The 25,241-nt window shown below is 41.8% G+C and overlaps 1 protein-coding gene across 1 annotated transcript in view; it reads right to left on the bottom strand.

The window, feature by feature from the left end:
- The window catches only part of LOC138971954 (secreted frizzled-related protein 3-like), a 52,074-nt gene that overhangs the window by 15,176 nt on the left and 11,657 nt on the right, over positions 1 to 25,241 (bottom strand). Inside the window, exon 4 of the mRNA XM_070344800.1 lies at positions 11,899 to 11,908. Within this exon, the coding sequence (XP_070200901.1) occupies positions 11,899 to 11,908 (10 nt within the window). The remainder of the gene's footprint in view (positions 1 to 11,898; positions 11,909 to 25,241) is intronic.

Genomic DNA, 25,241 nt, shown 5'->3' with positions numbered 1-25,241 from the left:
TACATGAATTCAACAAACGTGACTACATATGAACTGTAATCAGAGTTGTATCTGGGTCTTATTCACCTGAGCTTTGTTCGCCTTCTAGCAATTGTGGGTTGACATGTACTTTATTACGGCACGCTTTATTACTGAGACTGAGTATTTTCATCTTCTAGATAACTTCTTGTGACTAGATCTGAACTACTGTGGGGCAACTGCATGTAAGTGCAACACAGTTTTAACACAGTTTGTCAAGTATGGATGACACTGAGTTTGAGACCATCCACCCCATCTCCCAAGAGGCATCATCCAGTGAAAATGAAGAATTGCCACAAGCAAAAAGGTGTAGGGGAATGGCCAGGGAATGGCAGAAACAACGGACTTTTGATGATGAAAAGGCTGCCGATGATTTTGTGTCTAAGGTGAGCACTTTATAGTTGAATGGTAATGAAGATCAGTGGGAATGATGATGATGATGGCAGTAAGAGGAGTGATGATGATGGTAATGATGATGTTGATGATGATGATGATTGCTGTAGGGAATAAGGTGATGGCGAATGATGATGATGATTGTGATAAAAGTGATGGTGATTAGCACATACATACTGGTCGTGGTGATGTCGGTGGACAACAATGTTGGTGTCGGCGACGATAATACTGGCAGTGATTTTCCAGAAATGGTGATGGAGGTGATGCAAGTCGGTAGATGAGGAGAAGGAGTAAGGTGTTTCGTTCCTCGCACAGGCTTTATGTCGTTTCAGGATGAGTGGGCCATAAGCTACCCACATAAGACGACTGATGGAAAGAAGGTGTACTTCAAGTGTAAACGAGGAGCCAGCTGCTTGGCGGGGATGTTCCTACTCTACAACACTGAAGACCAAACCGTCTCCTTCTATGAATCCGGCGAACACGACTACGCAACTACACCAAGGCCTACAAGGGGGATTCACCCAGACACAAGGACTGTGATTGATTCTCTGTTCAGAGATGGTGTGAGAAAACCAAGGGCGATTCTGGTAGCACTGCGCAATAGGGACTTTGCAAACTTGCCTTCGATCGAAAGCCCAGCTCAAAAATTACCTTGTCGGTCTGAGAATGAAAGAATGTGGAAAGCATACAATTTCCCTGGGTGTACTTGCAGCATGGGCTGATTCTCGCACAGTTGTGCCTGATGATGATGATGTAACTTTTGTTTGTGGTTTTGAGTGTTCGTATGACCAGAAAGAGGCTTTTTTCAGGGTGTGCATGACAACCAAGCGTCTGCTGAAACTTGGTGCTGATGCTGCGAATGTCCATGCAGACAGAAACGTATAAGTTGATATGGCAGGGTTTCCCTGTACTTATCTTGGGGTACAGTGATGCTAACCGCAGGTTTCACCCTCTAGGTCTTGCGGTTACAAAGAATGAAACGAAGGACGATTTCCACTTCTTGTTTTCGTCCATTGCAAAAGGAATCAGCCAGGTGACTCCAGATGATCATGACGGTTTTGTGCCTTCTCACTTGATCGCTTATGCCGCTCCTGCCATCAGGAACGGATATGCCTACCTTTGGGCGTGAACCGGAAAAAAACATCACATGCTGGGCTCATGTTGTCATGAACGTAGACAAGCATCTTCTGAGAATCAGAGACCAAAGAACCCGTCAAGCTGTACGTGATGACATCAGTCAGCTGCAGCTTTGTCTAGATGAAGATTCATTTCATCATGAAGTTCTTTTGTTCCTGGCCAAATGGGAAGATTCCGACGATCACGGATTGTTGTCTTTCGTGGAGTACTTCAAGGGGTCATGGATCGACCGCAATGACACCTGGTACGAAGGCTACGCCCAGGGAATTCCTTCCACAAACAATGGACTGGAGGCAATAAACCAGACCATCAAACGTCAGAACACATTTCGTGAGAGGCTTGACTTGTCCAGATTCCTAACCCTTGTTGAAAGAGACATTGTCCTGAACTGGTCCAGGGAGAGAGACAACGCTCAGCCTGATCATATCCCAGTGGCCCAAGAACCAGACAGAACCTTGCCCTGCTGGACGGCTGCCTATCAGTGGGCATCTTCAAACGCAAAGTCCATCAAGAGGAACCAGAAAGTGTTCGTGGCCTCGGAGTCGCTTCAGAACATGGACCTGAAGACAGCTGTCAGGATTCAGCAAGACCAGTTCCAGAGAGCCTCTTGGGAATCGTTTGATCAGTACAAGGAGAGCCGGAACTCGGTTTCGAGTCTGACCGTGGAGGACAACAGAATTGACTGCAATTGCCCTGTCTACATGAAGTCCAACATATGTAAACACTCACTTGGCATGGAAATCCGGCTGTTCATTTCTGAACCACCAGCACAGGCAAAGACCGTCCCCCTGGGAGAGAAGCGAAAGAGGGGACGACCTAGGCTGGCAAAACCAGCTCTCATACGTCAGTAGGTCTGGTGTACTTGCTGCTAGCGCTCTGCATGGGCATTCTCTGCATCCGACTGTCTGGTGTACTTGCTAGGGCGCTCTGCATGGGCATCCTCTCACATTCCTTTTTTTGGTGGTAGTGCAAGGTGGTGTGTGTGTGTGTGTGTGTGTGTGTGTGTGTGTGTGTGTGTGTGTGTGTGTGTGTGTGTGTTGATTTTTTTCAAATAGAGTGAATGCGATTTCATGTTTTTGTCCATTTTTTGTATGAACTTTTTCTTCAATTTTTATTACGATTTTGCTGATTTGTGTCCGTCTTGCTGATTTGTGTCCGTCTTGCTGATTTGTGTCCGTTTTGCTGTTTTTTCATCCTTTTTGCTGTTCTCATTTTGCTGGATTTTTCATCTTTTTTACTGTTAAAGAAATCTGCTTGGCTGTTCAATTCATCTATTCTGCTGTTGAATTCATCCAATTTGCTGCTTCACATTCGCTGCTCACTCCTTCCTATTTGCTGCTGAAACCATCTATTTTGCTGGTAAACATTTTTTATGCGATTGTATATTCTGAACATATTTTTGTTGTACTATTGCTACATGTTCGATTGCTACCAGCTTGTACTTATAATTACTTGCATAGTATGCATTTTATTTTATGAATAACCACATAGATATGCTCTTCATGCCTCATCTTCATCATCATCATCATCATCATCATCGTTATCGTCATCTTTATCATCACGTGCTGAAGTTTTCTGACCTCCTTTTGTTGGTAAACTTTTTAACTTTTTAATTTTTAATTTTTCAATTTTATCATTGTGTGTCTGTGCGTCCCAAGGACAGAGTGTAAGAAAAGGCGTAGCCTTAAATCTTAATCCTTGTTAAATAAAGTTCAATTCAATTCAATTCTCTCTCTCTCTCTCTCTCTCTCTCTCTCTCTCTCTCTCTCTCTCTCTCTCTCTCTCTCCATCTCAAATGCACATCTGATATTAGGTATAATTGCATTATAACCTTACATTATTAACTTACATTATCCTTACTTTTCTTTGTAATCTTTGTAGTTGTTATTAAAGGCACAGTAAGCCTCCCGTAAACCATCACAGATACTGTCAGGCTTTTACACACAGTACGAACACCCTTCCACTTGAACGCTCACCGAACGGGAACATCGTAGGTGCCCTACGTAAAGAGCGAGCAATTTTTAAAGAATTAATTTTGCGGATTGTCTCCTCACACAATCGGACCGTGGTGCGTTTTGGCGCTAGACCTAACTTTTAAAATTTAAATAATAAATTGACAGCTTGTTACACAAACATTCTTAAATCATAAATGAATTCTTTTTTCATCAAGACAAGTTTTGAAAGTTTGAAAAAAGAAAAGCCCGGAAGCAGGGTCACGCAAGGTCGTGGTTCTCGTAGCAGACGACGGTTTGTTAGCATCGCCAGTTCCTCTGAACAGTCAAAAGCCATCGCTAGAGTTTTTGTGAACCTCATCCGTTTGTTTCGTGCATAGTCAGAGGTACATAATAACGTGCTATTGCAGATAAGCTTACAGCGAGCCGCATTCAAATTACAAACTGACGACTGCATTGTGAAAAAGGGAAACTGGATCACACGGGTTCAGGGGTATGATAAAACCACGCAAAAATAAATTCTTTGAAAATTGCTCGCTCTTTACGGAGGGCACCTAGGATGTTCTCAAGTTCAAGTTCAAGTTTATTGGTCCATAACCCATGGGGTCATTTTGAACAATAAATACAATCAATACAATCATGATTTATATGCTAATATAATAAATAAAATAGCGGTGAGTGTTTAAATGAAAGGGTGTTTGTACTGTGTGTAAAAGCCTGACAGAATCTGTGATGGTTAACGGGAGGCTTACTGTGCCTTTAAGTTTGCATACGAAACATTTTGCCCTTTTATTTTTGGGCGGTTGATTATAGTAATGTTTATTAATTGCAGTGGCTGTTCTAAAGACGCATAGTTTAGCATTCCTAGTTTGTATTGTGCGTGGTTGCTTGTTTGTTTGTTTGTCTGTTTGATTGTTTGTTTGTTTGCTTTCCTATATGTTTGCTTTCCATATATGCCTTGGAATAATACCAGGTGTGTGCCTTATACATCTATCCTAATTTATTAAAGATCAACCAATCAAGTAATCAATCAATCTCTCACCTCTAGCTCTCTTTATCGCAACTCTTCCTCCTCTCTCGCCAACAAATAATTATTCACTGCACATATATATATATATACCTCACTTCTTCAAGTCTTTATTTTACAACCATTCCCATTGCCAGGCACTCCCATAGGAATCAGAACGTCTGCCAGCACAAAGGGACAGTAAATTAGGGAGGCGGGTTAAATACATATGCCATAATGATCCCCCCTGTCTCAAAAAACCTGTCCTCACGGCCCACCCATGCGCTGCCAACCCCCTCGTTTTTTTTCTCCGCCGTGGTTGATTAAAGGCCTGTGAGCTGCCTAAGTGGCTGTGAGGACCAATTTACAAGGATGCCTTTTGGTCGTAAGGAATGCGCCCCGCTCCGGAGAAAGATTTTGAGCAAATAATGTTTCCCATTCATAGCTTTTCGCACGTTGTGGTGAACCCGCCACGAAGCCATTGTGGCCTCAAAAAGTGGTTTATGCTAACTTGTCGCAACATCCTATCGGCTTTCCCCCGGAATGAGACGAAACCCTAGAATGGACTCTCGGGGTGCACAGGGGGGTCTTTCAATACTATCACCGGCTAAAGATCTACGGAGCTCGGCGTTCCTAATCCGAGGCGGGGCGGGGGACCAACACTCGAAAACTCAAGTGGGGGAACATTACCGTGTTGGGCTCGCGAACAGAATTATGTAAAGCAAATTAGTACGGACGGCTTGGAAATAACTGGCAAATTACTGGTCATTTTTTGGAGGCATTAGCATAGGTTGGGTTTCCTTCTTGAAAGCCATCGACGGACATTTTTGATAAAGAAATGAAATTCGCGTCGCATTTTCTGTTTGGATTGGAAATGAAGGATGGGATGAGTGTTTGCAAAATGTTTTTACAACGAATGAATCGGAACTTCAAAGGAACGGACGCGCTGACAACAGACACACTAAGTACATGTTTTCAAGCGTTTTGCTCAAAATCTCGAAGCCAGGAATAAAGAAAGCATATTGAAAAGAACTAGAGCAGCGCCTTTCAGCACCAAACATTCAAAGTGACATCGTTAGTACTATGAACCTGAATGGGGAGGAGTATTACATAAAAGAAGTATTAGTTAAGCTTATATGTCACACAGACAGAATGGTTCACGCAGGCACGAACACACACACACACACACACACACACACACACACACACACACACACACACACACACACACACGTGCGCGCAAAGAGGAAATCGGTTTCCTTACATTTACATATATATACCCTAAAATCAATAGACTGGCTGTTTCCTGTGCAGAGCTCGACTATTTTATTGAATTAATGTCGCAGTTTGACATGTACACATATGACAGTTAATTACAAAATCAGTTCAGCCACACACACACAATCCAACTCTGCACGGAAAGCAGCCATGCTGTACATTTAGATTGTGTCTTCAAGTGGAAGGGGGCTCTTATTACTTGTATAATCGCGTGGACGGATCTGTGAATGTTTACGAGTCAGCCTACAATAGAACGATCTGCAAATGAAAAGTATACTATGACAGCAGAGCAAAAGCAGACGATGTGAGGGATGGCGTGGAAAAGGTATAGAAGGCAAACTTGTCTGACAACCATAATCTGGAAGAGGGAGACAGGGTTTAGTTTTAGAAAGAGAAGTGAGAACTATGCACTCATTTTAATCGAAGGGTACATAGTACATAGTACAAATAGGGCACAAGCAGACCATTGTATAGGGGAGGCACCACATGAAAGCAAAGAGCAAAATCGCCAGACAACCATATGATCCATTGGGATGGGGGCAGCCCTCGTGTTTTAGGAAGAGAAGTATGCGAAGAGAAATCCCGAGAAAAAGTAACTTCCAACGCGCCGGTGAATGGTGTCAGAAGATAATGCAATAATTCGACAGATTTCAAGTAATATGACGTGTGTGGGGGAAGAAACCCCAGCCATGGACAATGTAAGGCTTAACATGTTGTCACTTAATGCACTTTCGCTTTTAGTGACTTTTCTTTTTCGGGGATTACAGTGACTGTACGAAGGTATAACTGACATCTGTCTGAGGTTAACTCACTTCTCTTTGATACACATTACCTGATGTTAACGTTAACGTCAAATTAACATGCATATGTGTACCCCCATACATGTAAAGAAATATGAAAGAAAGCACTACAGAGAATACATACATGCATAGACACATACAGAAACACGCACGCACACAGAATCACGCACGCACGAACACACACACACACACACACACACACACACACACACACACACACACACACACACACACACACACACACACACACTAAAACACACACATATTTTATTTTAATATACCTACCGTAGAATTGCTCGTGAACAGTCTACACCTTTGGGTGCACAACAAGACCAAACTACACTGTGCAAATAGAAGTATCGCATAGGTGAATAGTTCTAAGTTCCAGACAAACATTCTGATTGGAACGCCTCGAAACTAGCTTTTGCAGTTCAGTTGAACCTGATAGTCGATTGAGTGAGCAAAATTCACCGCGCACGTGCAAGATGTGCATTTTGAGGCCAAAAACGCACATTTTGTTGTTTTGTGCTCCTGTACTGCACGTTTTTTTGAGATTTCACTCGAAATTTTGCGTAAGGTTAGCTGAGCTCATGTGCCAACTTGGGCAATAAAAAGCGAAGCAATTCTGACTGATGCGGCCATTCCCTGAGGAAATGAAAAATGTCACAACTCAACGCTTCAGTACGAGAGAACGCCCTTGGCCGCCTTCAAGCAGGCCAGAGCCAATCCGAGGTTGCCAGAGCCCTGCGGGTGTCCCAGAGCACCATCTCTCGCCTCTGGCACCGTTTTCAACAAACTGGGTCGTCAGCTCCCGCGCCAAGGTCAGGACGACCTAGAGTGACGACACAGGCGCAAGATCGCTACATCCGGGTCACCCATCTCAGGCATCGGTTCCAGTCAGCCTCGGTGACCGCTAGGGCACTGCCTGGTGGCCGCCGCATCTCCGTGCAGACCGTCCGGAACCGCCTGCATACAACTGGTCTACACGCTTACAGGCCACTCCGGGGCAACGTCCTGACTCGCCGCCATTGCCAGGCCAGGATGCAGTGGGCGAACCAGCACCTCCAGTGGACCCTTCCTTGCCAACAACTGGCGCCACGTTGTCTTCAGCGATGAGTCTTATTTCTTCCTGCAACATCACGACAGCAGGAGGAGGGTGTACAGGAGGCAAGGAGAGCGCTACCACCAGCAGTGCGTAGATGAGGCGCCTCCTCATGGTGGTGGGGGCGTGATGGTGTGGTGGGCCATCACCAACACTGGCAGGAGCCAGCTTGTGGAAGTTCCAGGCCGCCTGAACGCCCAGCACTGCGTGCAGGACATTCTGCAGCCTCACGCCCTGCCCCTCCTGGCCGCGCCACGGGCTCAGTTCCAGCATGATAACGCCAAACCCCACACCGCCAGACTCACCACAAACTTCCTTGCCGCCAACAACGTGAACACTCTGCCCTGGCCCTCTCTCTCCCCAGTGAACACGCATGGGATGACCTGGGAAGAAGGCTCAATGCGAGAGTTAACGCCCCTCCCAACAGGAGACAACTCTTCCAGGCCTTACAGCAAGAGTGGGACAACATTCCCCAACAGACTTTGCAAAGACTCATTGCTTCCATGCCAAGGAGATGCCAGGCTGTAATTGACTCACGTGGAAGCCATACTCGTTACTGACTTTGACCTTGGTTTGTGTGAAGGTCACGCTCAATGAATAACTGCAAAGTCCGGCAAATAAAGACATGCATCTGTGCTATCGAAAAAGCTCAAAAACTTTTCTGTCCGACTTATGTATTGTTTGCTCGAAAGAATGAAATGTCAATAAAATTATTCATCAAACTAACTATACGATACTTTTTTTGCACAGTATAATTCAAGCATTTCTAGTATCAAGTGAGACATTCTTAGTGTCGTAATGTTGGGCCTTACCTTATCAAACCAACTGAGTCGAAAGACCTGATTTAAGTTCAACCGGTTCCACATGCTTGGCGAAATAGAAACAGTAGATATCACCTCCAGCTTTGACGTAGAATCTAATAAAAAAAAAAAATGTAAAAAGAGCCATGTATTACGCACAAGCTTAGTTTTTACATTTAGTCAAGTTTTGACTAAATATTTTAACATAGAGGGGGAATCGAGACGAGGGTCGTGGTGTGTGTGTGTGTGTGTGTCTGTCTGTCTGTCTGTCTGTCTGTCTGTCTGTCTGTCTGTCTGTGTGTGTGTGTAGAGCGATACAGAGTAAACTACTGGACCGATCTTTATGAAATTTTACATGAGAGTTTCTGGGTATGATATCCTCAGATGTTTTTTTTATTTTTTCGATAAATGTCTTTGATGACGTCATATGCGGCTTTTTGTAAAAGTTGAGGCGGCGCTGTCACACCCTCACTTTTCAATCAAATTGATTGAAATTTTGGCCAAGCAATCTTAGACAAAGACCGGACTTCGGTATTGCATTTCAGTTTGGAGGCTTAAACATTAATTAATGACTTTGGTCATTAAAAATCTGAAAACTGTAATTAAAATTATTTTTTCTATAAAATGATCCAAAATTACGTTTATCGTATTTTTCATCATTTTCTGATTCCAAAAACATATAAATATGTTATATTCGGATTAAAAACAAGCTCTGAAAATTAAAAATATAAAAATTATGATTAAAATAAAATATTCGAAATCGATTTAAAAACAATTTCATCTTATTCCTTGTCGGTTCCTGATTCCAAAAACATATAGATATGATATTTTTGGATTAAAAACACGCTCAGAAAGTTAAAACGAAGCGTACAGAAAAGCGTGCTTTGCAGCACAGCGCAACCACTACCGCACTAAACAGGCTCGTTAATTTCACTGCCTTTTGCACGAGCGGCGGACTACGGTCATTGTGAAAAAATGCAGTGCGTTCAGTTTCATTCTGTGAGTTCCACAGCTTGACTAAATGTAGTAATTTCGCCTTACGCGACTTGTTATCGATATCTGTTACAGTCAATCCTTTGGAATTTTAAAACAAGTCGCGTAAGGCGAAAATACAACATTTAGTCAAGCTGTCGAACTCACAGAATGAAACTGAACGCAATGCAATTTTTCAGCAAGACCGTATACTCGTAGCATCGTCAGTCCACCGCTCATGAAGACAAGAAGAGCGGGGTAGTAGTTGCGCTGAGAAGGATAGTCACGCTTTTCTGTACCTCTCTTCGTTTTAACTTTCTGAGCGTGTTTTTAATCCAAACATATCATATCTATATGTTTTTGGAATCAGGAACCGACAAGAAATAAGATGAAATTGTTTTTAAATTGATTTCGAAAATTTAATTTTGATCATAATTTTTATATTTTTAATTTTCAGAGCTTGTTTTTAATCCAAATATAACATATTTATATGTTTTTGGAATCAGAAAATGATGAAGAATAAGATGAACGTAAATTTGGATCGTTTTATAAAAAAAATATATTTTTTACAATTTTCAGATTTTTAATGACCAAAGTCATTAATCAATTTTTAAGCCACCAAGCTGAAATGCAATACCGAAGTCCGGCCTTCGTCGAAGACTGCTTGGCCAAAATTTCAATGAATTTGATTGAAAAATGAGGGTGTGACAGTGCCGCCTCAACTTTTACAAAAAGCCGGATATGACGTCATCAAAGGTATTTATCGAAAAAAGAAAAAATATTCCGGGAATATCATTCCCAGGAACTCTCATGTACAATTTCATAAAGATCGGTCCAGTAGTTTGGTCTGAATCGCTCTACACACACACACGCACAGACAGACAGACACACACACACACACACACACACACACATACACCACGACCCTCGTCTCGATTCCCCCTCTATGTTAAAACATTTAGTCAAAACTTGACTAAATGTAAAAACAAGTCGACACTTTCACATGAGTAACTATGCACAAAATGGTTCAAGTGGCCCAAAAAACAAATATGCACTATCATTTCAATTCTGTCAAGGCACACTATATAGCGATCTCTCGGCTCAACATTTCAGATCTGGACAGACTTGTACATTGAATAAGACCATTCCTTCAATTGGTCATATACTAAAAATCAACACCCTGACTGTTTGCTTTGCTAAGTTGGATTTGTTTTAGTGAATTAATGTCTCAACATTTTGAAATTCCAACTGTACACAGTGAGCGCACAGGCTGTGCATTGTTGGTATTTGACCAAGTGGAGGGATGGTCTTATCCCACGTAGAAGCCTGGACATTCAGCCGAACTGTTTACACGGGAAGGGGTGTGCCTTTAACGTAGACAATTAAGTAGTTTCTTCTGCATCAAGTGTCCACGTACATTACGCAAAGAAACTATTGAAAGTCGATCTGAATACGTTATGATTGCTTAAAATAAGCATTATATGCTTGAGTATGTAATCATCCATGCATTGTTCTTGTCATGATTAAAATTGAATAAAGTTCTGTTTAAACCAATACGTTACGCCAATATATCAGTAAAATAATTTCAAAAGAAACTGTGTAAAACGTCCCTTAATACTAATGTGTACGCTTACCAGTCCCTTTTCAAGTGCGTTTCATCTTCTTGTTAAGTTCAGCTAGACGGCTAGTGCGCCACGTTTGCCGGCTAAGGGACTCCTGCTCTGAGTACAAATCGATTTAAATTCACATTATTTTCAACCCTGCCATAAAGATAGAAAGTTCGCTCTATGATCGGGTCCAAAATGGCCCATTATGTCCGAGTCTTCTATCTTCAAAGATCCTTACTTCACGCTGCAGAACAGAACAATCGGTCTCGCTCTTACCCTTTACTTTACAGAATGTTGAATTCTGAAGTGCGACGTTTATCATTCTTTATGAGTGTTACTGGCGTATTTGTACGAACAAAACTAATTTTTTTGCCTGTAAGCAGAAATTGAAAACATCAACAGAAAATACAGCAGTAGTGTGAAATTTGAAGTGAACTTGTCGGCTGTAACCCGGCCAAGTTCCGCTTCAAAGGGTTACGCCAAAATACAACTCCAAACGTAGGAGTCATTTCTTTAAAAGTTTGAACTTTGTGCTCACTGACACTTTCAGGCTCATTAGTTCTTGTGTAAGAGATCACATACTCACATATACATATGTCAAGGCTTTAACACATCCCACTCTGCACATACAGGACACAGCCAGGCTATTGATTCATGGTATGTGTGTAAGTTAAGTCGAAGGCTGCTCTTCTCACACGTTATAAAAGGGCAGGTCTGCGGTGGTGCACATGAGTTTTCACGGGAAAGGTGATCTATCCCTCTACCATAAACTAAATCTGTAAGATGATCTACATGCATGGCAAGTGCTTTAAAGAAGGAAAAGAAAATTGCACTCTTTCGCCTCTGTAGCTGAAAGGACAATCCGTGAACATCGACGAGGAGTTGTGGAATACATGTATTCACTCCTTATATGTCTAGGAGAAGGAAGTCTCCTTTTCTTTCAGACAATCCAATCAAGATTTCAAGCGAAGGAAATTCCCGCAGGACACTTATGCTCTGATGACTCTAATTCAGCTGATCTCTACTGCTGAGAGAGAGAAAGAGAGAGAGAGAGACAGAGAGACAGAGAGACAGAGAGAGACAGAGACAGGTTGTGTGTGAAAAAGAGAGAGAGAGAGAGAGAGAGAGAGAGAGAGAGAGAGAGAGAGAGAGAGAGAGAGAAAGAGACAGAAACAGAGACAGAGACAGATTGTGTGTGAAAGAGAGACAGACAGAGAGAGAGGGAAGAGGAGAAAGAGACGGAGAGGAAGAAAGATCGATAAGTAGGGAGGAAGAGAGAGGGAGTGAACGATTAAGGAGGGTCAGGGAGGGAGAGGGAGAGATATAACATTAGATGACTTTTTATCTGTCGATAAATATCGATAATATCCTCTTTCTGTTTCTATACTGTTTCCTTTAAGTGGTCCAACGCGGGTACGTTTCTGTTTTCAAAGGATTGAGTTTCTGTTTTTGATCTGCTTTTCTGTTTAATGTGAAAGGTAGGGAACGCTGCAAGAATGCAAAAACTTGAACAACAAATTTTTCTATTATAGTTCCCATCAGCTGCGCGTTTCGCGTAAAGGGAAAGTTCCGAGGACAGCCAGTGTCCACAATTCAAGAAAGCTGTTGCAAAGCTACAAAACTTTGCAGACGGAAAGAACATTGGCAGTGTTTGGTGAAAACGAGGCAAAACCGTGTTGAAACCCGCTAATTTTTACCCAAAAATCTAGTCTTTTTCGTAAACAAAAGTTTAGTGCTTTAAGAACAAAACTACATTGCAGACAGTTGTCAGAAAGAGTTAAAACTCGGGACGCTTCTCTTGAATTTGTCTCGCGTCGTACACTAATGATAAAAAAAAAAACAATAAAAAGAAAAAAATCCGAGCATTTTTGTTGTTGTTGAACAAAAATCCTCCTGAAAGAGTACAGCGTAACCCTCCGAGGCGGAAATAGGCTGCTTCAAGGCTTTCAACGTTTTCTCCTCTACGCATGGTGTCCTTACCTCCCATACGGACAGCGTATGCGAGTTGGAATTGTAGATCATTATTTTACGTATAAACTACCCGGTAAGGGTACCCCCTACCTGTGACGGGCCATAGTGTAAGTATCGGTACCCCAGGTCGCCCATTAGTCGGGTGGGAGTCGTCTGCTTTGATGTGGGAAGTGTGTTGACAGTTCCCTCACTTGGGTTAACGTATGTTCGCGGAGGCGCGATGGCTTAGTGGTTAAGCGGTTGTTGTGGTAGATTGCAGCACGATTTTGCCTCATCGTTTCTTGTTTCTTTGTTTATCATGGCCTTGTTGAATGTGGCTTTGTTGTTGCTGTTGTGTTGCTGTTGTTATCGTCGTCGTTGTTGTTGTTGTTGTTGTTGTTGTTGTCGGCGTCGTTGTCGTTGTTGTTGTACTTGTCGTCGTGTATTCCATGTGTGTAGCTTCCTGATTATTTGATTGTGGACAGTTCCTCGTTATCTTTATTCTTAAACGTTCCACGGACATAAGCATTACAAGTTGGTCACATGTTCAAGGTCGTTTCCTGCAAACGTTTACACAAGCCTTGTTCTATGCTGAACAGAATATCTGCCTGTATTCAATTATTGTCGCTTACTTCAATTCACGTTTCACTAATCACAACAAGAAAACTGACACAGGCTAATTAGCCATCGCACACGTGGCCCATTGCAGCGAGTGAAATGCTACCTTTTTTTTAAAATAATTAAAATGACACGGTTTTGGCCAAGCATTGATCACTCTATAAAAGTGAACGGACCGAAGATTTCCTCTGGAGTCAGTCAGAGTTATGACCCCTTGAATTTTGACATGTTCATTAAAAATTAGGTGAACTTGACCCTTCCGCTTACCGGCACGGTTGGCCTAGTGGTAAGGCGTCCGCCCCGTGATCGGGAGGTCGTGGGTTCAAACCCCGGCCGGGTCATACCTAAGACTTTAAAATTGGCAATCTAGTGGCTGCTCCGCCAGGCGTCTGGCATTATGGGGTTAGTGCTAGGACTGGTTGGTCCGGTGTCAGAATAATGTGACAGGGTGAGACATGAAGCCTGTGCTGCGACTTCTGTCTTGTGTGTGGCGCACGTTATATGTCAAAGCAGCACCGCCCTGATATGGCCCTTCGTGGTCGGCTGGGCGTTAAACAAACAAACAAACAAACAAACCCTTCCGCTTTGCAGATAACATGGTTATTATTTTTCATTTAGGAATCGATCGAATTACCAATGTTGTGGTATTATTTTGGCGAATCTTTTGAACCATGTATGTATGTGGAATAACACACTAATTTCACATGGAAGGCGTCATGGATTGCAAAACTAAAGTAACAAGAGGATCAAAGGAATAGGGAAACGGCGGGGGTGGGTGTGGGTGAAGTTAGGAATTGTATAAGGTATCTACCAATTAGTCAGGTCTTCAGATATTCTGCTAGATATCACGGTGGAGACACGTTACGCCCAATAAACGTACCCAGACGGTTGTTACGCCCGATTTTGTACCCAGGACATCGACGTGGCGTATGGGTATGCTCAATTAAATTAGATTATCTCAGGCATTTCGTCAAAGTTGACATTAGACATTGTAGGCGAGTAAATCAAAAATACCGCCCCTTTCACTTGTGTTTTTAGTGCATTGACCTGTTCATCGGAAAACATGAAATGTAGGCCAAACATTACATGTACGGAAAAAAAGAAACAAGTCGCGTAAGGCGAAAATACAACATTTAGTCAAGCTCTATCAGTCGAACTCACAGAATGAAACTGAACGCATTGCATTTTTTCCGCAAGACTGTACACTCGTAGCATCGTCTGTCCACTGCTCGTGGCAAAGGCTGTGAAATCGACAATCCAGAAAAGCACGGTAGCGGTTGCGCTGAGGAGGTTAGCACGCTTTTCTATATCTCTATTCTTTTTAACTCTCTGAACATATCATATCTATATGTTTTTGGAATCAGGAACGGACAAAGAATAAGATAAAATTGTTTTTAAATCGATTTTGGAAATTTTATTTTAATCATAATTTTTATATTTTTAATTTTCAGAGCTTGTTTTTAATCCGAATATAACATATTTATATGTTTTTGGAATCAGAAAATGATGAAGAATACGATAAACGTAATTTTGGATCGTTTTATAAAAAATACTTTTAATTACAATTTTCAGATTTTTAATGACCAAAGTCATTAATTCATTTTTAAGCCTCCAAGCTGAAATGCAATACCAAAGTCCGGCCTTTGTCGAAGATTGCTTGGCCAAACTTTCAATCAATTCGATTACAAAATGAGGGTGTGACAGTGCCGCCTCAACTTTTACAAAAAGCCGGATATGACGTCATCAAAGACATTTATTGAAAAAATGAAAAATATTCTGGGGATATCATACCCAGGAACTCTCATGAAAAATTTCATAAAGATCGGTCCAGTAGTTTACTCTGAATCGCTCTACACACACACACACACACACACACACACTCACACACACACACACACACACACACACACAATCATACACCACGACCCTCGTCTCGATTCCCCCCTCTATGTTAAAACATTTAGTCAAAACTTGACTAAATGTAAAAAAAAGATCAGAGTTAATTTTGTGTTTCTGATCAAAAGGAAAAGAAGAACGTTTGTGTGTCGTGTTACGGTACCCAAAATCAGCTTGTTACGGGCCCCGCAAAATTAGTTTTCGCTGTTGTTACGCGCCCCAGTCACATCGCTTTTAACTCTGACATCTTTAGTCAGAAATATCGGTGAAAAAATTACAGACAATCTCATTCGGTTGTACCATGGACTTTCTCTCTATCTCTCTGTCTACTATGTTTCATGAGTTCGGCCGGAGTTGGGTTTTTTCAGCAGGGGAACAGAGATCTCAGGTATAATCGCTGACAGCTTCCTCGGCATCAGCGCAACAGAAGAGGTTGAAACTAAATCAGCGCCTGTATTATCATCCACAGAAGTTCCAGTGTCTTGGTTGTGGCAAATGTTACAGTCAGAAACGCAATATTCTTTCCCATGAGAAAACAATTCACAGGAAAGAGCCTGAAGCGAAACATTTTTGTGGTTTGTGTTCAAAAACATTTGAAAGGCCACGCGATTTGTAGTCTAATGCCTCGGTCTCACATATACGATTTTTCGGAAGTGTCGGGGATAGTTAAGTCGGCTAGGTCGGAAGTGTCGGATGCAAATTCGGCTCCAAATTTCACTCCCGACCTGTCCTTACGACTGATCCGACCATGTAGCCGACAAGCAGACGACAACCACCCGACTTTAGGGCCGACAAATCCGACATGTGTCCAGACACTTCCGACTGCAGTAACGACAATTCCGACTGCAGTTACGACAGGCCCGGCTGAAAAACTTCCGAACAATAGCCGACTCTCACGACCAGTGTAACGACTAAACCGACTAGCTAACGACTGTCCTAACGACAAATCAGACTGCCCTTACGACTAATCCGAACGAAACTATGCTACCGACAAATCCGACCACCCTTACGAGTCTTCCGACTACCGTTACGACTAATCAGAATCGCCTTACGACTAAACCGACACGCTTACGACAACCACCCGACAAATTTCTATTCGTCTGAGTCGGGAGGCTCTTCCGACTGTTTTGAAAATTTCAAAACAGTCTGAAGGGCCTTCCGAACTATCCGACTTTTCAAAAACAAAATTGCTAATTCTCACGAACTCTCCGACCTCTTCCGACTTCCAGCCGACTACCTAAAGTCGGGTGACATTCGTAGATGTGAGACCGAGGCATTACCAACCGTGTGCATACGAAGCTCAAGCCACACACGTGCAACGCATGTGGAATAGCATACGCCAGTAGCAGGTCGCTGGAATCGTCAAGGCATGTATGTCACAAATAAACCATGGACAGACAGCAAATAGAAAGTATATGCTCGATCATGAAAAAAGTCACACGGGGAAAACTCGCGACAGCATATCAAACCGAGCGTTAACCAGAAAGGAAAGTCACACCTCGGCTAGCTGCTGTAATACAACGTAACATCACGTGAAAAGCAAGGCCGAGGGTCGCACTGACCTAAATCACACAAGGCCACTGGCCCTTTCACGTTGCACAGTTATTAGATGGCTACAGCGTGTTTTGCTGTCACCCGTATCTCACAAAATAACTATTACTAACATATTAATAATAGTTATTCCCCCCTCTGCTTCTTTCTCTCTGTAAAGGTGTTGGGCTAGTTATTTTTCGGTAACTTACCCAACAACCAAAATCACTTACCCAACAACGGGCCTGAATCCTCGATAGCTCACAGGTTGATGAGTTAGACTTTGAGGGAACTACTTTAGCGATTGAAAAGTTCCGAACGCTCCAATGTACGAAATATACATCTCTAGACCAAACAATACAAACATACTGCATTTAAACTGGCAACTACAGGCTTGAACACATTAATCTCCATATAAAATCTTTGAGTTTCGGACCAAGTTCGTTTGAGGGGGGGGGGGGGGGGGTTCCAACTGAAGGCAGGGGTCCAAAGTCCACATTTTTTTTTCTCTGAGAGGTACATTGGATGGCCAGGGGGGGGGGGGGGTTCCGGAACCCCAGGAACCCCCCCAGATCCGGCCCTGAGTTTGGTTGTTTTCTAAATCCAAATCTAACGATCAGTGCAGAGAAACTCGCGTTAGATCTCTTATGAGTGCACGCAAACTCCCAAGGCAAGTAACTCTCGTACGACAAGAGTAGTTACCCTTCCAAATTTTCTGAACTTTTGCTTGGACAAGAGACTGCAATCCGACGGTTAGTTTTCGACAATATTTCATTTTATAAACAGATCACACGCAACCAAATGCACACATCGCATCAATTTAAAGAATATACAGCAGTTTCATACACTATTTTGCCCCAGAAAACGGAACTTCATACAGTTTTTAACGTTGGAACACGGGTGCAAAAGTTCGTCTGCTTGTCCCATTCGAAGAAAGAACATTTCCTAAGCGAAACCAAAACATGACCAGAACACACACTATCTGCCTTTACCGGCACAGCAGAATAACAACATAACTGTGTGCTTGATTTTAGTCCAAAACAGGGAAACTGACAAGAAGTGTTAACAGATTTGATTGATTTTCCCTGAACTATACAACCGGGTCCGCGCATTATTCAATCGCCAGCGCAGGTAGACTGGTTGAGTGATTTGGATTCGATCAAACTTTCGCACAAAAATTCCTCTTTTCTTTGAATAACTGAAGAAAGGAGGAATAAAGAGGTTACATACCTCGTCTCAGTGATTATTAAAAATAATGGTCTCAGTTCGCGGTCATGAAAAAGCTCGCTGAAGCTCGCATTTTTCATGATCCGCTAACTTCGACCATTATTGTTGATAATCACTGAGACTCGGCATGTAACCTCTACTTCCGTTCATAGCTCAGTGGTTGGCGAACTGCGGTACGGTTCCTGAAATCGCTGGTTCGAGCCCCGCACACGCTCTCTTTTCTTTTTTTCGAATCATGCGCGATTTTCCTTCTCAGATTATAAAATCAGCTTTTTTGGGGGCAAGTTTTGAGCGAAAGAGGCAGTGCTCATTCATATCTTTATGCTAAATAGATCGTCATTCAAAAGACTGAAAGATTTTAATGTCATTATAAAAACAAGGAAAATTGCCTTGCAGTGTCAGGTGGTTTAAAACATAAAATAGATCTAATTAACTAAAAGTTCACAATTGCACTAAAAACATCAAGACTTTCCAACCGGGTGGGGGCCAACCGCGGGTCGGATGGGTTGAAATCCCAAACGTGACTGTTAGCCAATCCCACCCCGCTGCTGGCACACACACACACACACACACACACACACACACACACACACACAACAATGATGTCTTCATATTTTCGGTCAATAGGCATTTGGTCAGCAGGCATTCGGTCAGTAGGCATTCGGTCAGTAGGCATTCGGTCACTGAGTAAGGTTCGGTCAGTAGGCATTCGGTCACTGAGTTAGGTTCGGCCAGTATTATATTTGTCTTATTCCTTCCTTTCAATGATCTTAACACAATAATGTTTCGATTGATTGATTTTTCATCTGCTTTTGTTGTTTCTTTCTTTATTTGTTTCTTTCTTTCTTCTCTTAATTCTTTCACATTTCATGCTGTTACTGATCTTCTGGTTTGTCGCCATCTGAGAAAATAATTTGAGTAGATGTTACGTCTACTCTGTGTGGGCCACTGCACCTCAATTTACGAACTTTTTACATTTAGTCAAGTTTTGACTAAATGTTTTAACATAGAGGGGGAATCGAGACGAGGGTCGTGGTGTGTGTGTGTGTGTGTGTGTGTGTGTGTGTGTGTGTGTGTGTGTGTGTGTGTGTGTGTGTGTGTCTGTCTGTCTGTGTGTCTGTCTGTCTGTGTGTGTGTTGTGTGTGTGTGTGTGTGTGTGTGTAGAGCGATTCAGACTAAACTACTGGACCGATCTTTATGAAATTTTACATGAGAGTTCCTGGGAATGATATCCCCGGAAGTTGTTTTTCATTCTTTCGATAAATGTCTGATGACATCATATCCGGCTTTTTGTAAAAGTTGAGGCGGCACTGTCACACCCTCATTTTTCAATCAAATTCATTGAAATTTTGGCCAAGCAATCTTCGACGAAGGCCGGACTTCAGTATTGCATTTCAGCTTGGTGGCTTAAAAATTAATTAATGACATTGGTCATTAAAAATCTGAAAATTGTAAAAAAAATTGTTTTTTTATAAAACGATCCAAATTTACGTTCATCTTATTCTACATCATTTTCTGATTCCAAAAACATATAAATATGTTGTATTTGGATTAAAAACAAGCTCTGAAAATTAAAAATATAAAAGTTATGATCAAAATTAAATTTTCGAAATCAATTTAAAAACACTTTCATCTTATTCCTTGTCGGTTCCTGATTCCAAAAACCATATAGATATGATATGTTTGGATTAAAAACACGCTCAGAAAGTTAAAACGAAGACAGGTACAGAAAAGCGTGCTATCCTTTTCAGCGCAACTACAACCCCGCTCTTCTTGTCAATTTCACTGCCTTTGCCACGAGCGGTGGACTGACAATGCTACGAGTATACGGTCTTGCTGAAAAAATGCAGTGCGTTCAGTTTCATTCTGTGAGTTCGACAGCTTGACTAAATGTTGTATTTTCGCCTTACGCGACTTGATTTTACATTTAGTCAAAATTTTGACTAAATGTTTTAACGTAGAGGGGGGAATCGAGACGAGGGTCGTGGTGTATGTGCGTGTGTGTGTGTGTGTGTCTGTGTGTGTGTGTGTGTAGAGCGATTCAGACTAAACTACTGGACCGATCTTTATGAAATTTGACATGAGAGTTCCTGGGTATGAAATCCCTGAACGTTTTTTTCATTTTTTTGATAAATGTCTTTGATGACGTCATATCCGGCTTTTCGTGAAAGTTGAGGCGGCACTGTCACGCCCTCATTTTTCAACCAAATTGGTTGAAATTTTGGTCAAGTAATCTTCGACGAAGCCCGGACTTCGGTATTGCATTTCAGCTTGGTGGCTTAAAAATTAATTAATGACTTTGGTCATTAAAAATCTGAAAATTGTAGTAAAAAAAAACATTTTTATAAAACGATCCAAATTTACGTTCATCTTATTTTCCATCATTTTCTGATTCCAAAAACATATAAATATGTTATATTTGGATTAAAAACAAGCTCTGAAAATTAAATATATAAAAATTATGATCAAAATTAAATTGTCGAAATCAATTTAAAAACACTTTCATCTTATTTCTTGTCGGTTCCTGATTCCAAAAACATATAGATATGATATGTTTGGATTAAAAACACGTTCAGAAAGTTAAAACAAAGAGAGGTACAGAAAAGCGTGCTATCCTTCTTAGCGCAACTACTACCCCGCTCTTCTTGTCAATTTCACTGCCTTTGCCATGAGCGGTGGACTGACGATGCTACGAGTATACGGTCTTGCTGAAAAATGGCATTGCGTTCAGTTTCATTCTGTGAGTTCGACAGCTACTTGACTAAATGTTGTATTTTCGCCTTACGCGACTTGTTTTTTTTTTAAATGGAGTCTTACGATCGAGCGTTTTATTTGTTCATTCTGTAGAAAAGACTGTTTCTGCACTTCCAATGCGACACTAAGCTGCCGATTAAGAAATGATTTTTGTTACATTTAGTCAAGTTTTGACTAAATGTTTTAACATAGAGGGGGGAATCGAGACGAGGGTCGTGGTGTATGTGTGTGTGTGTGTGTGTGTGTGTGTGTGTGTGTGTGTGTGTGTCTGTCTGTCTGTCTGTGTGTGTGTGTAGAGCGATTCAGACTAAACTACTGGGCCGATCTTTATGAAATTTGACATGAGAGTTCCTGGATATCCTCGGACGTTTTTTTCATTTTTTCGATAAATACCTTTGATGACGTCATATCCGGCTTTTTGTAAAAGTTGAGGCGGCACTGTCACACCTTCATTTTTCCATTAAATTGATTGAAATTTTGGCAAAGCACTCTTCAACGAAGGCCGGGGTTTGGTATTGCATTTCAGCTTGGTGGCTTAAAAACTAATGAGTGAGTTTGGTCATTAAAAATCGGAAACTTGTAATTAAAATTATTTGTTTATTAAACGATCCAAAAACAATTTCATCTTATTCTTCGTCATTTTCTGATTCCAAAAACATATACATATGTTATATTTGGATTAAAAACAAGCTCTGAAAATTAAAAATATAAAAATTATGATCAAAATTAAATTTCCAAAATCGTTTTAAAAACTATTTCATCTTATTCCTTGTCGGTTCCTGATTCCAAAAACATATAGATATGATATGTTTGGATTAAAAACACGCTCAGAAAGTTAAAACGAAGAGAGGTACAGTAAAGCGTGCTATGAAGCACAGCGCAATCGCTACCGCGCCAAACAGGCTCGTCACTTTCACTGCCTTTTGCACTAGCGGCGGACTACGTTCAGTTTCATTCTGTGAGTTCCACAGCTTGACTAAATGTAGTAATTTCGCCTTACGCGACTTGTTTTCAATTGGAGCCTTACGATCGTTTTGTGGTTTTGTTGTGTTTTTTTGTCAAGTTCTGTCCGAATGTTGTCCCTGGTGTTTGGGCCCTCTCAACCGCACACATTTTCCGCAAAACAGCTTGTATCCCATTCGCCAGAACAGTTTACCATCATCAGTATACCTCATCACGGTAATGAATGCGCTTGAGAAGAACCGGACAACATCTCGCTGGCACTGCGTACCCCCCGCGAAGGACAAATCGCCTCTCTCTCTCTCTCTCTCTCTCTCTCTCTCTCTCTCTCTCTCTCTCTCTCTCTCTCTCTCTCTCTCTCCCTCTCTACTCTCTCTCTCTCTCACACACGCTCTCTTTCTCTCTCTGTCTCTCTCTCTCTCTCTCTCTCTCCCACACACACACACACACACACACACACACACACACCTACACACACACACACACTCACACACACACTTACATACACACACACGCACACACACATCCACATAACTACGCACGCGCGCACACACACACACACACACACACACACACACACACACAGCAAGCCATTTAGAATTCTTTGTTTTCTTTTGCTATCTTATTTTGTTTTTGGCTGTTTCGTACGTTTTCTCTTCTTCTGTTTCTTTCTTTCTTTGTTGTAGGAGGAGGCAAGCAGGAGGGGCTAGAGGTATCATGAAGGTCAAAGAACATACACGTTTTTCAACATGCATAGCAAAAATACGCAAACGTGTTCTGTACAAAACGTGGCCTTATTCATATAAGTTTACATAGCTCACTGATCCCTACGCTCCTCCCTTCCCTTCCGTACACCTCCCCCTATCCACCCAATTCCCCCTTCCATCCAAAGAATGACCTGTGTAGACCAGGCCTTGGCAAATGACTACGTGGTTTTGAATTGATCCATTAACGGCGACTCGGGTCGGTGACAATACAAACCGATCTTAGCTCATGCAGACCATAGAAGAATCTAAAATCAGAACTTTACCACTAAACCATACGGTTTCTTTCATAGTCATTGGAGAATCCTTCTGCAATGTTAGAGAAACAGTCTCCAGATAAACCAAAAATTACCGCTTTTTTTTAAAGGGGGTTTGCAAAGATCTTTTGTTTTTGTTTTCAGGCTCAAAATGAACATGAAATAACAGAAATATCTGAATACTTCTACGGGCGACTATAAAACAGCACAGCTTAATCTTCCTAATCCCAGCTTCAATGGTCCGGCAAAGGGCTTTCTTTTCTTCCTATCTATCTTTGAAGATGCGAGCTCGGATCGGTTCATAGCGACTCTTCGAGTTCGCAACACTGTCGTTTGTTTACAACTACTACAGTCCTCCCGGAAAATACCGATCTCATGTAATGTCAGGGTTTGATGTCAAAGCCCCTAAAGCGTCAATTGCAACCACATTCCCGAGGATTCCGGGAAACACCGTCGGCTTCAGGCGCGTGCACGAGAGCAGCATGTTTGCGCATGTCTGTGTTGCCAACACCTTCGAAGCGGCTCGGGTGTTTTCGGCCAAAAGTGACAACATTCGACGGTTTCTGGAGTGGGAACAGTTGTTGACATGGTGTTTATAGTTTGGCGAACTCGTAAACGGATTAGGGAGGTGTCAAAGTGCGCAGATTTGGAGAAACAAGATCAGTGAAAAGTAGGCTTAGTTTTAAAGGCACACTCCTTCCCATGTAAAAAGTTCGGCTCATCATCTCAGATCTGGCCAGTTTTAAATGAGGGATAAGACCATATCCCTCCGTGTTAGCCACATAGGGGGCCTATCAAAATCAACACCCTGTATGCTTGCTGATGTGATTTGACATTTGTTGGGATTAATTACTTTCGTTAATTGCCACCATAAGCTTTTACGAAACTAATTGGTAAACATTCCCAATGCGCACAGAGAGAACCCAGACTGTTGAGTGTTGGTATGTGACCAAGTGGAGATATGGTCTTGTCCAGTGTAAAGGTCTGGCCACACCTGTCACGGCGAGCATACCTGTTTACCCTTTAAATAGACAACCACATACCAATTGATACAAGATACAAGAAGTTTTATTGTCCTCATCAATACAAGGAAATTTGGCATGTGTGTGGCAAGACATAATACACTGATACATAGACATTTACAAAACACAACTGAAGTTCAATATCAGCACACCCTTACGCAACATACCCACTACTTCAGACACACAGGCTACATGTGCCCCTCGGGCGTACGCAACCCACAATTCACCCTGCCATACAGCTCCACATTCACTTACTCATTCATGCAGCTCTCTAGCAACCGGCCATGTACAACTCACACACTGGAACCCTCATACGACTACATATTATATGTGGGACACAAGAGACCACTATTTTTTCTGTGGAGAAATGTTAACGTGGTGTATTAAACACAATCACATAAAGCACCAGACACGTTTCCAAAAGCTAATAAAAGTTAAAACAAAAACAAAAAAGCACCGAGCAAAAAGTAACATGATTATGGAATGGAACGTAACAACGGAACACTCGAAAATAAGCAGCAAATACAAAAAGGCAGTGACAAAGAACGATTGCAGGAAGGAAGTAAAGATACATTCTAGTATAGACGAAGTGAAAGTAAAGACCGTATGTATCATGGAAAACAAAGAGCAATCTGAAAGTCGAAGAAGAAGAAGACAAAAGAAAAGAGGGGCACTAAATTAAAAGCAAGTGGCATATATAGCAGCTCTGTCTCATGTTTACGTACGTAATGATGTTTGAAAAAATGACGGGGAGTTGCACCGAATAAGTTGTGTTAATCTTTACCATTTTCCGAAACTAACATTTCGAAAACAACACTCGGCTTTAAACAATATATTTCATTGTAAACTAAAGCGGTATAAATGCACAGGAAGTGCTTCCGGCGAACATAAAGGACGCGTGTGATTTGGACCGTGTTTCGAAATACTTAGATTGGAATTTGGATAAAGCCAAAATAACTGTTCAATGCTGACCGACCCTAAAGAAAGGTCGGATCGGGGAACAGGAAACACATATTTTTATACTGTTGTTATATTTTTTAGGCTTAATCATGTGGAATAACCAGGAACATAGAAACCGTCTTTTGGCTAATACGTGTACTTGTACAGTCGATTCATATACCTTCATGTCCGCTATGTTTACACTTAAACAACACAATAAAATATACAACACTCCATTATTTAGAAATCACAATGTTTA

Source organism: Littorina saxatilis, linkage group LG7 (genome assembly GCF_037325665.1).
Source record: "Littorina saxatilis isolate snail1 linkage group LG7, US_GU_Lsax_2.0, whole genome shotgun sequence".
Lineage (NCBI taxonomy): Eukaryota > Metazoa > Mollusca > Gastropoda > Littorinimorpha > Littorinidae > Littorina > Littorina saxatilis.
The sequence above is the reverse complement of the archived record's forward strand: the minus strand, read 5'-3'. Positions and strand labels throughout refer to the sequence as shown.